A 17291-nucleotide genomic window follows, 5' to 3' on the forward strand; every position below is an offset into this window, starting at 1 on the left:
TAGAAATGAGAGATTTAATTCCTTATTCCTCTCAGACTAAAAGACCTCTGCATTTTCCTGAGATTGTCATTTTTTAAATATATGTCTCCTATCCCAGGCAAATACTGGCTACTGGGGTTTCGAGGGAATCGGTACCAGAAACTGTAAAGTTTATCGACTCTCAGATTTCGACAGTTTGTTAAAAGAGTTTTCACATTTCATGTTGTTAATTCTTCGTTTCAAAAACATTTCTGATTGACTATATTCATGGTGAATTACTGAACTTATACACTCCGCATAGAAAAAGCGACAGCTAACACCTTGCAGCTAGGCCATCCAATATATATCCTGTTATCCCACAATCGTGTCTAGTAGAAAAATCCCCCTATATCTCCTCCTTTCCTCTCTCTCATATTAAAATCAGCAATAACATGAGCACAATTCTAATTTCAAAATATACATGTATTAGTATCAATAAAGTGAAAGAATGAGACGAAACGAGATTCATAAGTTGATGTAGAGAGAAACTTAAACATATCTCAATGAAAAATTGACACCAATAGATATTTGTTAGAGGTAGGGAAGTGAGGCAGAGAAAAAAGGAGATAGAAGAGAAAAAGAAAAGAGAGCACATAAAAATACTGGATTTAAACGTAGTAAGAAAATGTCCTAACATCATAAAATTTCATTTCAAGAAATCGAACAGTAATATAGAAATAACGTTTTTTAAAAAAAATATCAGAACTATTCGAATAAATACATAGAGGATGCTTGAAAAATTCATTAAGTCACTTTAAGAATTAATACCAATTTGGTGGTCAAATTAAATGCTATTTTTCAGTGAAACTGTAGAGTTCCGAAACACATCTAGGATCACGCAGAAAGTTTAACACACATCCTGTCTTTCCGCGTGGTTCGGTTGCAAATTCGGTAGTGATCATTAAACGTAATAATCTGAAATACATTATAATAAACCTAGTAGGTAGCGTAGGTCGTACCTTCTATTTCAGACTACTAATGAAAACTGAACAAAAAAGACCAAAAAAGAGAAAAGAGACTGAAAAATTGAATAATTCCTATTTTACTGCTAAATTTCTAACAGAAAGAGCCTACACTAAAAGTCCGAATAGTATCATAATGAAAAGTTAAAAATGTTTAAAAGGAAAATTGGATGTTCATTCCGTATAGTAAATCTTGCATATTTCGCATTTCATACGTGGATAAAACAAATTGAAGAATTATAGGATGGAAACGAATTTTGTGTCAAATTAATATAAATAAAATATCCCTTGAATTAACCCAAAAGGGCCATTTTCTAGTCATTTCTAAACATTTGTCTGTTCCGAACACCCACTCTCAATCCCCCTATTGCGGATATAACGTATTCGCAATGATAGAATGAACACGCTAGAGCTGAAACGGTTCATCGCAATGGCACGGCGATTCGATTGAGACTCGGTAACCCACAGGAAAAAAGTGACTTTACTTACTTCCTTGACATAGAGTATTTGTGTGAGAGAGAGAAAGAGAAGAGATAGATGCAGGACATGATAAGGAAGCGTCAAGAAAGATGGATAGAAAGAGAGACGAATATATGCACACACTTTATTCGGATTCTTGCCTCGTAACTTCTCCAACCAACGTTGGTAGCGAATGTTTTATGAAAAAAGATAGTACCTGATGGGGATTCGAACCGATATTTACCGATTGCAAGTCTAGGACAATACCAATACAACAACGGTTACTGTACCCGAAATATATTTAACAAAAGGTGTAGTGTTTCTTTTCACTATAAGTGAGGGCTAAACCATATTTGCCGCTTTATCCAGTGTAAAACAGGATTGAAGCCCATTTTATTCAATGTATACCTGAGCGTCAAGGGGGGCTATATGGTGACGACCGGGTAGAGGGTTTACGCATTCTTTGCAATCTAACAAGTAGCATGGTTCTCTTTACTTAGTACCATGTTATTTTTACTTTCTCCTGACACATATACACATAGAACGCATTAAAACATACAAGAAAAGACACACAGAATATTTCTAACCGAAAACTATCTCACCTACTCTAACCTAGCTAAACTAAACTTACTTAACCTAATACAATAACACACAAAATTGACATATTATTGAAACTTCTCATTTAAAAGGAAAAATCACATTTCTAGCCACCACACTTTTCTGAAAGACATATCTGTGATCAGACCAGTTGTTTCTTTATGTGAAGATTAATCTGACATAAACATTCCAACTTATTTTACAAATATCGTGAATCAGGAATTATTTAATTACTAAAACCATAAAATACAACTGACATCATTAGAATACTGTGGTCGAGAAAACGTACTATCAACGAAAAATCTCATTTTACCAGTATATTAAAATGGACCCATAAAATTCGCTTGCGCCGCGCTGTAGGAAAATTGTTACAATGGTACTCCACTTACATTTCAATTTTCAGTTATTCCAAATTATACTCCAAAATGAGATTTTTTGAACATTTTAAGCAAAGCGAAAGAAGAGCAGTACTTTTATTCAAAAAATATTCTTACGAGGTTACATGGCCTAAAAAAACAAGGTTCAAATTTTGGGAAAACTACGTACGTGAAGTACATACGTTTGACCTTATTACCATAACCAAAAATGACTACCCCACTGAATGGTTACAGTATCCACATTGTAGGTGTATACGAAGTGTGGCAATTAAATAACGAGACTGCTCACCTCCTATCGCGCAGGATTGTGGCGGAGGTAGCTAATGATATTGTTGATCTTGAACCTTCATGAACAACCACTGTTGTTTCATGATTCTGAAAGCATATCTTTGCAGGCTTCCATGAAGAGGACAGTGTTCTGTAGTACTGCCAGAATCATGGTGAACAGTAAAGTTGAGCAGCGCATTAACATCAAATTTCTGGTGAAATTAAGCAAAACACCGACAGAATGTTGTGCAATGTTAAAAGAGGTGTATGGTAATAGTGCTATGTCACGTGCGCAAGTTTTCGAATGGCACAAAGGATTTTCAGAAGATAGGGAGGAGGTTGAAGATGACGACCCGATCGCCCTTTGAGTTCAAGGAGAGACGAAAATGTTCAAAAAATTAATGAACTTGTGCAGAAAGACAGACGTCTGAGCATTCGGATGATCGCAGATATGACGAACATTAACAAAGAGACAGTAAGACAAATTTTGCATAACAATTTAAACATGACAAAAGTTTGTCCAAAAATTGTCCCAAAAAAACTCTCTCAGGAACAAAAAGACATTCGAAAGACCATTTGCTGTGACGTCATAGAACAACTCAAAGCAGACTCAGACTTGCTAACACGTGTCATCACATGTGATGAAACATGGTTTTGCCAGTATGACCTCGAGGCTAAACGTCAATCCATGCACTGGAAGACTTCTACATCGCCAAGAATGAAAAAAACAAGAACGAACAAGTCGAAAGTGAAGTCAATGCTCATCGTTTTTTTAGATATCAGGGTTATCATCATGACTGTATGGGTGCCTCAGAGTCAAATGGTGAATCAGACATACTACAAAGAAGTCCTAATGAAGCTGAGAGAAAGAATAAGGAAGAAGAGACCGGATTTGTGAAAGAACGATGCATGGATCCTCCACCAAGACAATGCGCATGCCCATAATGCCCTTTCTGTGAAGCAGTTTTCAGCAACCAAGCGCATTCTTGTGTTCGACCATCCTCCGTATTCCCCAAAGTTGGCTCTCTGTGACTTTTATATATTCCCAAAAGTAAAAAGTCCATTGAAGGGAACACATTTTCAGTCTGTGGAAGACGTGAAACGAAAAACGGCAGAGTTTTAAACAGTGTGACATCTGATGACCTGCATCATTGCTTTGAACAATGGAAGGCACATATGCAGCGGTATATAGATAGGAGAGGGCAGTATATTGAAGGGGATAACAGTCAATTGTAACTTTCTTTGCAATACATTACATTTATGACACCAGTCTCGTTATTTAATTGGCACACCTCGTATAAACGTAATTCCTGGGGAAACCTAAAGCAAGATAGCACATCATGGTAACTTCAATTACTAATACAGAAAACATCAAAATTATCCGCTGCAGCTACCATAGGATTTTGAAGGTTATTGCTGAAACAGAAATTTCGTCCCTGTAGAAGTGTTTCTGGTAAAAGACAAAGGGTATGAAGCAGGAATGAAAGTGGATCTGAAAAGGTAGGGGACGGTAGGTACCGGCATGACCTCACGCCGTCCCCCTGCCCATCTTTGCCCATTGTAATTTCTTAGGAACGCCGTACATATTTTTAAACATGGGGACGAAGTCCCCCTACGTTCCCCGCACTTTTACCCCTGGTATGAAGAAGAAAGTAACTAATTGACTCTTTTGATGACGTAACAAATAGATGAAAGTTTTAATCTCTTAAGATCAAAAGAACCGCTCCAATAATGAATCCCGAGATTAGTCTCCACCTCAGCTGAGATCCAACAACAAACCATTTTCACCTAAACAAAGGTGATGTGCCAAGAAGACATTATGGTTGAATTTCTAAACTCAAAATTTTGGTTGGGGCTGCGGTGGCTCAGTGGTAGAGCGTTCACCTCTGGTGCTTGGGGTCCCGGGTTCGATCCCAGCCCCCGCCAAATGAACTTTGTGGTGGACAAACACCGTGTGCGTGGGTTTTCTCGGGGTTCTCCCGTTTCCTCCCACTTTCTTCATTCCACCATTTCATTAATTTCTCATAATCACCGTCTCCTTTATCCTAACCGGCATAATCGTGGGACGTAAAATTCAAAAATTTCATTTCATTTTTCAAAATTTTGGAAGAATTTAAGAAATAAAATTTTGGAGTTTCTTTAAGACTTCCTGCATCAAAATTCCATTGAAAAGGAACTGAAAACTGCGAAATACAGTCTTACTACCTAAATTAACTCAATATTATTGATTAAATAAGCAAAAGTCTTTTTTTAAAAAAAAAAAAAAAATATTGCTACCTATATTTTGTATAGAATCCCTGATTAAATAGTATTATGACAAATATAATTAAAATTTTGATTATTGAATTCTGCGGTACAACAACGAATTTCTCCATATTTCAAAATTTCTACTACTCGTAATAAAATGTAAATATATATAGGATGTCCAAAAGATCTCGGACTATGATACATTATACCAAGTTAGAACGTAGCAAGTATCCCAAGTAGCTTGTAGGTGTAGAGAGTGTCACATGGGGAGTTTGAAGACTCCTCGTATGGCTTCTCTCTTTGTAGTACACAGTTTGCTAGTTTAAGTTAATGCGATTCCCAAATGATTGCAAGATGCAGAGAAACATCCAAAAACTGGTGACTCTCATTCAAGATTCAATACGCGATAGCTCTCATGAAAGGCGAGAGTGTTAGAGACGAAGATATTCAATAATAATAATAATAATAATAATAATAATAATAATAATAATAATAATAATAATAATAATAATACGTAATAATAACAATAACAAATAAAACAGCCAGCTCGGGATGTCTTGTGATGAAAACTTGCTCCTAATCATTTTGCTGGAGGTTCTCCAACGTTTCCCTAGTTAGCATGAGACGAAGGACTTGAGGGTATCTTAACAAAAAGGCTCTGGGCACTACCTGTTCCATCCCTTTCCCACGGATTGTGTACTCGCCGAGGGGAGTCATCTCTCCTGCTTGTAACAGGCTTGCAACATAATTGCCAAAGTAAATAAATGCATAAATAAATAGGCCTAGTTGGTTGAATAGAGGGTTGAGTGTAAAGGACGCTTTTTCAATTTATGTTCGAAGTCTACAGTATAGTGTGACAAGAAAGTTCCATTACAGTTTGTTCTCCATTAATAAATAAGGGATTGAGCCTGGGCTGCAAGTGACGTACTTTCTTCTTTGCTATAAAACAAATCGCATACTGTACGTACGTAGCCTACCGTTTCCCACTAGAGTGATCCTTTAATGCAGGGTATATTAACTGAGTTGCACACTTAAGTGACATTGCATTGTGATGGTGGCAACTTCGGGCGCCCGAAAGAAAATTTTTAGGGGGTTCATCTCCCTGGTTGTTATATTTGTTTTTTTTTTTTTTTTAATTTGTATGAAGAAAATCTTGGGCGCCGTGGTTGCAGCTTGTTGCCTCCCACCATATGATCATCTTTTCTGTGTGTCTATGTTCGTCTGTCTGGGTGAATAGTGTCTAGGGATATCAGTGAGTATTTGGTCTAGGAATTAATTCGTGCGGGTGGACAAGAGATGGCGCAACGAACGGAGCGTCCCACAGTTCCGTGTATCCACACATGTGTTGCAAACCCCTGTCATCACGTATCGTTCGTAGTATAGGGCAGTGGATTAAAGCGTCAACAACACCAGTTTGTAGTTAAGTGAACATGGCGCAATTTGTGCCTGATAAAGTGTTTTTGCGGGGTGTCCTGCTGTATTACTTTAACATGCAGAAAAGTGCGACTGAAAGTCATCGTATTTTGGTGGAAGTGTATGGTGACCATGCTCTAGCTGAGCGAACGTGTCAGAAGTGGTTTGCACGGTTTAGAAGTGGTGATTTCGGCTTGGCAGACCAAGAGCTAGCTGGACAGCCAAAAAAATTTCAAGACGAAGAATTGACAGCATTGCTCGAGCAGGATTCGTGTCAAACGCAGGAACAACTTGCAGCAGCATTAGGCGTTGATCAAACAACAGTCTCCAAACGCTTGAAAGCCATGGGAATGATTCAAAAGATGTCACATTGGGTTCCACATGAATTGAAAGACAGAGACGTTGAAAGACGAAAAACCATTTGCGAATTGCTGCTTCAACGGCAGAGCAGAAAGGGCTTTCTGCATCGAATCATTACGGGTGATGAGAAGTGGATCCATTACGAGAACCCTAAACGAAAAAAGGCCTGGGTGAAACCAGGTGAACCAGGTCCATCACAACCAAAACGAGATATTCACTGTGCAAAAGTTATGCTGTGCATATGGTGGGATATGAAAGGTGTGGTGTACTATGAGCTGCTGCAACCGGGTGAAACTATGAATGGAGAACGTTATCGACGACAATTAATGCGTTTGAAGCAAGCTCTGGCCAGAACACGACGAGAATGGGAGAACAGACATGATAAACTTATTGTTCAACATGATAACGCTCGCCCACATGTCGCAAAACCGGTCAACACCTATTTAGAAAATGTCAGATGGGAAGTTTTACCCCACCCGCCGTATTCACCAGACGTTGCTCCTTCGGACTACTACTTGTTCGATTGCATGAACAACGATTTGATTGGACAGCGGTTTACTTCTTCAGAAGATATCGAAACATGGGTCTCTGACTGGATCGCTTCCAAGGATGAGGACTTCTTTCGCCACGGAATCCGTACATTGCCTGACAGATAGGCGAAAGTGGTGGCTAGCGATGGACAATATTTTTCTTAAGGTATTTATGTATTTTGTGTTTGTACTACAGCTTCAATGTGTGCGTACCAACCGCACGAATTAATTCCTAGACCAAATAGAATTGGATAGCCCGGTAGCCCGTAAGTGCCGGAACGAATAAGTGATGGTACAGATCTACGAACTTACAAAGTTTTAACGGTGCTCATTGTAGTACATCCATAAGTTTAAAGCGACAGTGAAAGCAATACAGGATGGAGGAATGCTCTTTGCCAAACAGATAATAGCCGAGAAGCAAAACGTCTGTATGAAGAACAGTTTCCAAATAGGTTACCCTCAGACTTTTTCTTTCAAACAATCGATCATCGACTTCGGAAAGCAGGATCTCTACGAATACATCCACTAGAAATTGGAAGGGATCTCAGTATACGAAGTTTTCAATTTGAGGAGGACGTGTCAGCAGCACAGTTCTGCATGAGGCAGAGATGCACCCTAAATTTCAGAAGATGCATGACATATCCACTACGGATTTTCCCCGCCTGTGGAATTTTGCTAGTATTTTCTGCAGCACACTGTTGCCATCCCGGACTTAGCATTAGATTTCATGGACAGACGAAGTCATATTTACCAGAGGGGGCAGTTCAACTGCCTCAATAGCCATATGAGGCCTATGGACAATTCTCATGCAATCCTTGTGCAACATTATCAGCACAGGTTTGCTGTGTCTGATGAATAGTAAAACGATTACCTTGTTGCACTTTAAATGTTATCTATTCGCCTTTGTAATGTCAATTATTTTGTCTTTCTGGGAGTAAATAACTACCTGGTTGGACCTTACATATTGCCTACTCTCCTCTGTGGAGGCAATTTCTTGTCTTTCTGCGTGAGATCATACCTGAATTTTTGAAAGATGTTTCTTCCAATTACACAGCTTTAGTTTCAATATGACGGTGCACCCGCTCATTTTGGCAAAGCTATATGGAACTTCCTGAACGAAATATTTGGCTATTGTTGAATTGATAGAGGTAGTCTAGTATTATGACTACCTCACTCGCCCGATCCCACACTATTGGACTTCTTTCCCTGGGGAAGAGGACGACAAAATTTCTTATCTATAAAACGTCTAACGCATAAGTCGAAGAAAATTACTCCACCTGGAGCATTTATCTCAGACACACTCGAAGCATTTGATTTTACAGGACAATATTTCATTCGCCGATGCCACCTGTGAAATTCGGCTAATGGCGGACAATTTCAACGCAGATGCTGAGTGGCTTAATCCATCTCTTCTACGTAGACTGGCAATATACTAAGAGATATGTGGTATATTTTATAACCTCGTCTGTAATATTTAAGGGAATAATTGGATTTAACTTTAACAGTGACGAATTTAGGTCAGAACATGGTTGAAACAAGAGGTAGAGGAGTAGAATGCCAGTAGTGAAGGTGTAGGAGCAATTTAATTACTTATGTTAGAACCAGTGTTCTTTGGAGTCAAGTCTATATGATTATTATTCCGATTATTATTATTATTATTATTATTATTATTATTATTATTGATAGTGGTGATGAAATAGTAGTAGTCATGGGGTCTCCCTTGACGAGCAATATCTGCGGGGTCACTGAGTATATCACTGAGGTCCCTCCATCGTACTGTGCATCGCCATCCCGTGTAGGACATCCTTTTCCTATGTTTCGCAAAAATGTTCTATGTACATTCTGTTTTACACATACCGCCTTTCCAAATGACCATGTCTTTAAAGGTACACAGTTTACGTATGATATTGGGTCGGGTAATGTACGGAATACTTTTGCTGTAACTAGAGGAAATCATGTATTTCCTGGACGACGCTACCGAAGGAAGGTGAGTAATCGCTCGTGAACGGTGGCCCACATGTAGCATTGAGTTCGGGGGAAGCAGTAGAGCTATAACGAGTATGTGGTGCCTCAACACGTAAAAGAGAGGAAGTTCTGTAATACTTAGACGGGTCTACCGGGGGAACAAAGACTCGGAGGACTATCAAATGGCCATGTCTGCGAAAGCAGACAATATGCATCAGCTGTGGATTCCAGCAATGTATGGTTATTTCTGCCGTAACTAGAGAAAGTCCCATATGGCATTGATTATCCTATCAGGGGGAGGCTAATCTACTGCCTGGAAAGTATCCAAACGGCAACTAAGGAAAAGTGTCCATCCCACGTCAGGAATCTAGATACCGGTTGTTGATTCATGGTGAAAGGGAAATTCAACCAGGGTAAGGGATTGACCTCAAACTCAAATGGTGACTTACACTTACCATTAAATCCGGGATGAGATACGAGAACATCTTCACGTCTTCGCGGAAGGCAGTGTATATTGAACGATAGAGGAAGGCAGGGCCGGTAATAATCAAGTCCCTCTTTGTTCACCTGAGATTCCCGAATTTAAGTCGGACTCTAGCGTCCGTGGTCAATCGGTAGGATTCGGTAGCTGGTACTTGCACTGGCGGGAGGTGAGCTTGCCTTGTAACGCTCGGGCGCTATACCTGAAGGTAGGCCCTGACTCACCAGCAGGGCTGCTTCGACAAGTAGGTAAAATTGGTATACACAAATGACTTCGGTCTGGTTGTGCAGCGGGCCTATCTCACTTACGAATGTGAGCTAAGGGTTACTCGCTTATAGCATACACAAAGTTGGGGGGAACTTGTAGACGAGGACACTTGAGTGTCAAGTATTAAGGAATTACGGTCCTTGTGGTTAAAGGTACTGGCCTGTTAATTTAGACCCACAGGCCGGGTCTTCGACTGCCAGATCAAGGTGAGTAATAGCAGCATACTACTCTCTGTCTAATACCATGAGGTCAATGAGAATCCTTCTGATGCTTTACGTATGTGTTCAGTTACAGTACTATTCGAAAACACTGAACAAACCCTTATCGATACTGCCCGTGGTTCCATTCCAGAATTTTGATGTGATTGTTCACGACGATGCGATGGTGTTCCATGGTTCTCATAAATCTGTAAAACTAGCGTAGCTTATCGGTGTGATGTTACCACTTTTAACAGGCATCCCGCTGTTGGGAATCTTCAAGTTTCATGTTCTATTACTAGGCGCTCGTGGAACGAGGATGGCGAGGTGCCTATAATACATTCAAACCCCAATAAAACCATAGCAGAGGGCGAGTGTAGTTTAAAAAGAACACATTTTCAAAAATGAAACACGTCAAAATGGAGGATAGTCACATCAATTAAATATTCCTCATTCTCACTTCCTGAGTTCAATTAATTTCTCTCGTATGTGTTTCTCAACTGATCCTCCCAGAGAAAAAAAGAAGAAAAACTGCCTCCCAGCGTCGGTTGAAGATAATTCGCCTCCATCGCCTCTGCCTCCGTGATCTATCAGACAATTTAAAGGCACCACACTTGACAGAGCTGTAATAGACATTGTTAAGAGAAGCTAGCCTGGGATTAACATATGTTGCGATAAGTAGATGCAAAACATTATCCGATGGAAACATGTTCGACCCAATGTTCACTGAACTTCGACGAGAAAAAAATATTTACATGCACTTCTACAGCGTCGGAAATATGAAGGAAGTTTAGGATTTTTAATCCCTAATATCCGACTGGTAGATATGAGTTCCCGTGCAATCATCGAGACAAACGCCCTCAAAAACAAGAAAAATACAGACAGAACATGCGGGTACTACGATTCGTAAAAAGTGAAACTAATTGAGGAAAATATAGACATGATAACTTCTATTTAAAAAATGGATATTAGTGATGAATACAATGCCGAAACACATGAATTAATACAAAATTTCAACTTATCTAGAAAAAGCCGGCATCCGCACAACACGCCGGACAATTGCTCAATACGACTCAAGCCTCACAGCAATTACATCTGTCAGGGAATTCAACTCTTCATGATGACGTAAAAGTGGCTCCTTCCATTTCAGAGGTTTTGCCTTTCCTGGATCCAATGCGGGATGTGTCAACTTCTGTGATCGATATTTATCTTCATATGTTTAAGTTGTGCGGATACACACGTAAACGATAACCGATATTCGAATAACTGGGCGACCAGTTTCAATCTGCCCTATAGCTGTCTTCGACGAAGTTTTGCTGATGAAGCTGTACATTGTTTCGACACTCGAGTACGGAGACAGGAAAATACATGAATATTATGATGAAAAGATGCTCGTCATAGTTGATCTTGTTCCGTTATTCCGATGATGGTTACTTTTATTTAGGTTTTTGGGATCAACGACATGATCGACTTGGAACAATCGACTCATATGGTATGGCAGGTAGCACACGCATTGAAAGATTGAAGCAACTAATTCACAAATTGTATCAGAGAACAAGACTTGGAGTACCTGTCCCTCAACTCAGTGAGCTGTTATACAAACATAGATGGCAATATAACGCAATATATTTGTGGGATATATTGTGTCCTTTTCGCAACATTTTAAGCTACTGATCGCGAAATACCTTTCTCAGTAAATGATAACCAGATGTATCAGTATCGTCTTCAAATAATGACACAAATTTGTAGTGGAATGATAAAACTGTCAGTGAGATGCTTTTATATTCCTTAGCGATTGTATATAATATTTGTTAACTTGAAAATCATCCGTAGTCTTTATGTTATTGTAAACCGTTATTAGTATTTGGCACTAAATAAAAAGCTTTTCAATCACAAATAGTGATGTTTAAAAAATAAGTTTCCTACTCTTCAATGTGACCATGTTTGTTTGTATTTTTTGGAGGTAAGTGTACGTTATCTGCTTACACATATCAATTTTTAAGGTCACTGTAACGTATAGGTCTCTTTCTATAGATTTTAGACAATTTTTCAATAATTTGACCTTTTGACCTTGAGAATGACCCTAGATGGCTGGTTCGGTTATTGGATCTCGGTATCGGCCTAAGATAGGTCTACCTATATACCAAATTTGAGCTCCCTAGCTGTTATAGGTAAAAAGTTATCTTGTTTACAGAGAAACGTATTTCACCCCATTTGCAAATTTGTATAGCTTTACCTCGCCATATATTATTTTTAAACAGCATGTGTCGGCCAATAATTTATCGTAACAGGATATGTAACGTTTCCACCTACTTCCCCATTTAATCCCAATATACATCATTTCAAGCTTGCACCCATGCTCTTATACACTTGGTGGGCAGAATTCAATAAAATAAAGATAGTAATAGAAATTGTGGCTCTCAAATTTTAGAAAATGTATATTTAATATCAGAAAAAAAAACAGAACTTAGGATCAGGGGCGCCCGAAGAAAATTTTCTAGGGGGGCATCTCCTGGTTGCTATATTACGTCTGGTATTTCTTCTGGTTCTGATGGTTTGTACGTGGTTTGCTATATTACGTATACATTTTCATGAGCCAGGAGGCCGGCTCCATGCCCCCCTTTGGGCGCCCATGCTTAGGATGTAATTTATAATGTATAGAACATATCTACGATCATACATATCTTACCCTGAACTTTGCATAAGAAAGTGTGAAAAGCGGTAATTTTCTTAAATAAAGTACACTAGCAACAAGAATTTTCAATTGTTTCTTAAGCAGGGTACTGCGTGTAAAAGCAAATGATAAAGCTCAGGCCTCATTCTGTAGCGGTTTTCCGTCAGCTTAATGTAAAATTTGCGTTTTAGCTTGCGATGGTCGGCATAGCAGTTATAATTACTTGTTATTATTTGAGTTCTACTGAGATGCGCAAGTTTTGCGGAATCTCTTATGTGACATCAACTACATTTTTCAATTCATTCTTAGTTTATTTTCATTCCGAGATAAAGATATCTTTTATTTGAAACTACAGGCTCCCAGCCAAGGACCATACTCATAACATGCTTGCTGAGAGCGTATAGCTGAAATTCTGGGAAGATACGAAGTAAACATGAGATCGAGGTTAAACAGTGAACAGTTTAGTGTTTTGATATGGCTCAGTGTTTATCTTTATAACAATAAATATTATAATACGTGTCAAAGAAATATGTGCGGGTTTGTTCCACGTGCAATTATTACATAAAAGTACGGAAATGTGTATCTGTATCTAGTCCTGTAAATGGTACATGAGTAAATCCGAGATAATTTATCGAGAGTATCAAGATGGTTCGTGGGTAAGTTGTTGCATAAGTTTTTCATCGTATCAGTTTGAATTGAAATTCTGTATTTATAATGTTTCTTCAAATACTAATTAAATCACGTTTCAAGTACAATATTAAAAAATATCTTGACGATAGTATATCACTTGAGGGAAGAAATTCGTTTTAGGGCGAAACAGTACTAGTACGAAGCTTTCATTCTGAAAGACAACCTACCCTAACTAATCTTAAAATATTGTTCTCAAAGAAGGCCTTTTCGGGTTAACTTTACACGCTCCGTTTGGTATTCTTACGCAGATTCAACAAGCAGCTGGTTTAAAGGTGTTTTGCGTCAAATAACGTTGTTGTATTTTTACAGATAAGGCATGCATGGTGCAATTTTGGGCATATATCTGTTAATGGTAATACTTTACAACGCTGGTGTGGCTATTGGAACATATGTAGAGATCCCATGTCGTGTTAACCCCCGTCCACTTATACAACACACGTTAGGTTAGTTAGTTTAGATTCATTTAACATTAGGGCCGCGGTGGCTCAGTGGTAGAGCGTTCACCTCCGGTGCTTGGGGTCTCGGGTTCGATCCCAGCCTCCGCCAAGTAAACTTTGTGGTGGACAAATACCGTGTGCGTGGGTTTTCTCGGGTTCTCCCGTTTCCTCCCACTTTCTTCATTCCACCATTTCATTCATTACTCACCATCACCGTCTTCTTTTGCCTAACCGGCATAATCGTGGGACGTAAAACTCAAAGATTTCATTTCATTTTTTTCATTTAACATTAGATAGGTTATGTTCTGATCGGCTTACCATGATGTAAGAAAGTATTTGCGGCGCTGCTGAACAGAGTGTAATGCTAATTTTGCGGAAAGCATCCATCAAATTATACTAAGTGATTACGGCAAGCCAGTATTCCATTTAATCTGCGGCAAAGCAGGGCGAAGCATGTGGTACTGCGCGAGATGCGTTCGTGAAGAGCAGGAGCATTAGTGACGAGGATATGCACATGAAAGATTGGGTGCTATCCAAGTAGATAGGCCTACCCATAAATTTGTAGAATTTACAGAAGAAATATCGAGTGTTATTTCAAATGAGAAATATAGAGTGATGTGGAGCAATTATGACGGCTACATATAAAACTAAACTGCTTTTATTCAAAAGTAATATATTTTTCTTAATTTTGACAAATACCATATCAATTCGATGTTACTTCTATATTATTTGCATGAGTTAAGAAAAATTCCCAACTTACTTTGAAAGGAGTACTTTAAAAAAAAGAAAATTCCAAACTGCCAGGCTTACCCCAACCTTAGATGAATTATGGCAAAGTCTCCTAGCTTCTAATGTATTTACATTACAATGACTGTAGAGCAATCATGGCATAGATCTGTTTTAGCCGTGTAAATTTTATCTATCTACATTTATAAGGAAGTCATGAATAACAATGCCAGATAGTACGAACAACTGTTTAATGCTACAGGTACAAATAAGAACAATGTAACTATGAAACTTACAAATAGGCTTAAAAACTATTAGATCTAAATTTATTTAAAATAGCGTATATTGTCAGTTACATTGAGACACTTGTTTAGGGCACAACGTAACCAGCGAATCCTCAGTCAAAATCTGAGTCATAATATGTTGGGAAAAGTTTATCTTTATACATGGAAATCTACTTGTACATTTCTCTGTCTTTTACTGTAAGTGATCCATGTCCATTTAGAGTTTTGAGATAGGGGAATCTACTTTAGAACATCAATATCGAAGAAAGAAAGAAACAGTTGTTCAGCTGTAATGTAGGTATCTATGTCACAAATGTTTACTGAGCATTGTTTTCATGCATTTTCTTCTATTTTTATGCTCCTGCTAAAAGAACGCTGACATAAATGCCCCATACAGTAATAAAAGAGGGTAATCACAACAGGGCGCAGAATTTCAGTCAGACGCACTCGCCAATACAAAATTGATGGTCGCTAGTATCTCACGTACAAATTATGAGAGCCCCCCCGCCATGACATTTGGTTTGACAAAGAAAAAATTTAAATTGCACAATTCATATACGTGTTAAAAAATATCTTACTTTAAGACTTCACGTCAGTATAACACGCGCTCTCTCTCTCTCTCTCTCTCTCTCTCCAGTTATCGATTGGCGTTTTCGGATCAAAATGCCTTAAGTGAAGGACCATTGATGGAAAGTGTCAGCAAATCATCCAATGTGTCAGTATTCAATGAATTTCTGTTGAGAATGTTGTAGTCTCTTTCGCGTAAAGCAGTACTCACAGGTAAAACTGCATAAAATATTACAATTGAAAGCAAATTTGGGACTCTCCTAATGAAGTTTTCACTGTAAATCTTTCTCAGTGTCTGGTTCAGCGTCAGTGAATAAAACAAAAGTTTATTTTGTTCATTAATTTATTTATGGTCATGTCATGTTTATTTATTTTCATTAATGATATGTCTCCTTTAGTGTAAAGGGCATAAACCTGGGACGTTAAACTAAAAAATTCGTATGGTTCATTTACGTTGCAATAGCTAACGTTATTATTTGTGTTATAGTGCTTTGGAACATGGTAAAAGCACCTGCATTACTAAAAACCTTTAAAGGGGAAACAATGGTTAGCTTAAAAATAAGCACCAGTCAAAGTCCCCGACGCGGATGAAGGCAGGTTTTTTTTTTTTTTTTTTTTTTAAATAATAATTTTGCTTACAGTGTGTAATTGTAAATTATAGGCTTCTGGCATAATTGCCACACGGCACCCTATAAACAGTCAAAGTATATGTGTGGAACTTATTTCTGACACCCCCTTGTAATGTTAAAAATCGTAATTCAAACTATGCTTTTAAGCACGCAATAGTCCATAAAAAAGCTATGATGAACTCCAATTCGTATGTCAATGCAGTGTGTTAAGTTATGATCTGTAACGATGAAGCTATCTGACATCTAGTAACGTGAGAAACAATTCTGTTTCCACTATCCTTTATTGCGCCCATGCCTACCATCACTGACACGCCTGCTTGATTCGGTTAGATAGGCCTAGCATTTGTGCTTTCTAGTGTCCACCGTGTCATATTTATGTATACAAATATATCCGCACGACATATGTCATGTAACACTTATTATCTTCTAAAGTGAATCTGCATCCGTAAATGCAATCCGTTTCTTCCCATTAGCAAATAATGTTACTCTCTCACCCCTGCCAAAATTGCCCCACGTCAACCTTTGATAGGCTATTTCTTCCGTAAATTTTCGTGCGGGCCCATCAGCTTCACCCTGCCTTGACTCGATTAGACTGCATTCGTCCTTTTAAGTTCCCACTTTTTTTGTATATTATGGACGATCGTGTGTATGGTCTACAAATATATCCCCACGACCTGTAGCGTTTAAGACCTTCTAAAGTGAATCTGCATCCGTGAATGCAGCTGCTCCCCATAGCATTACAATGTTATTCTTTGACCCATAAAACAATTTATAAGGCACTAATAGTCCATTTTCTGTGGAAAGAAGTCATAGTTCATGAATTCAAGTATGGATACCTAATCTGGTGTAGCACCAATGGTTGCTTGTTTCAGCATTTTACATAGACGGCTTCTTTGACCTCATGGTTGAGAGTAGTGCTATTTTTCGTGGTTGCGATAGATAGCATCTGGGTTGGGCTTTTAAAATTTAATCCATAAATTTCACAGTAACTGCTTAAGATACAGTTCTGGCTGAAGGTGCTTCCGCTCCACATCTTCTGTACACCTCTCTATGGCTGCACATACTTTCGACAGCACAGCAGTGAATGTGCAAGACTGACAGATCGTGCTGTACCTCTAATTCAGTTATTAGTTTACTTTGCGTC

At 38.6% G+C, this 17291-nt stretch overlaps 1 protein-coding gene across 1 annotated transcript in view; it reads left to right on the forward strand.

Annotated features, from left to right (window-relative positions):
- The first annotated feature begins 13252 nt into the window (after nucleotides 1-13252).
- Nucleotides 13253-17291, forward strand: part of Prp5 (pre-mRNA processing factor 5) — a 121857-nt gene continuing 117818 nt past the window's right edge. The window contains exon 1 of the mRNA XM_081759222.1: nucleotides 13253-13470. Coding sequence (XP_081615348.1) covers nucleotides 13460-13470 — 11 coding nt within the window. The 5' untranslated portion in view covers nucleotides 13253-13459. The remainder of the gene's footprint in view (nucleotides 13471-17291) is intronic.

This window comes from Thermobia domestica, chromosome 5 (genome assembly GCF_964235325.1).
Source record: "Thermobia domestica chromosome 5, izTheDome1.hap1.1, whole genome shotgun sequence".
Classification (NCBI taxonomy): domain Eukaryota; kingdom Metazoa; phylum Arthropoda; class Insecta; order Zygentoma; family Lepismatidae; genus Thermobia; species Thermobia domestica.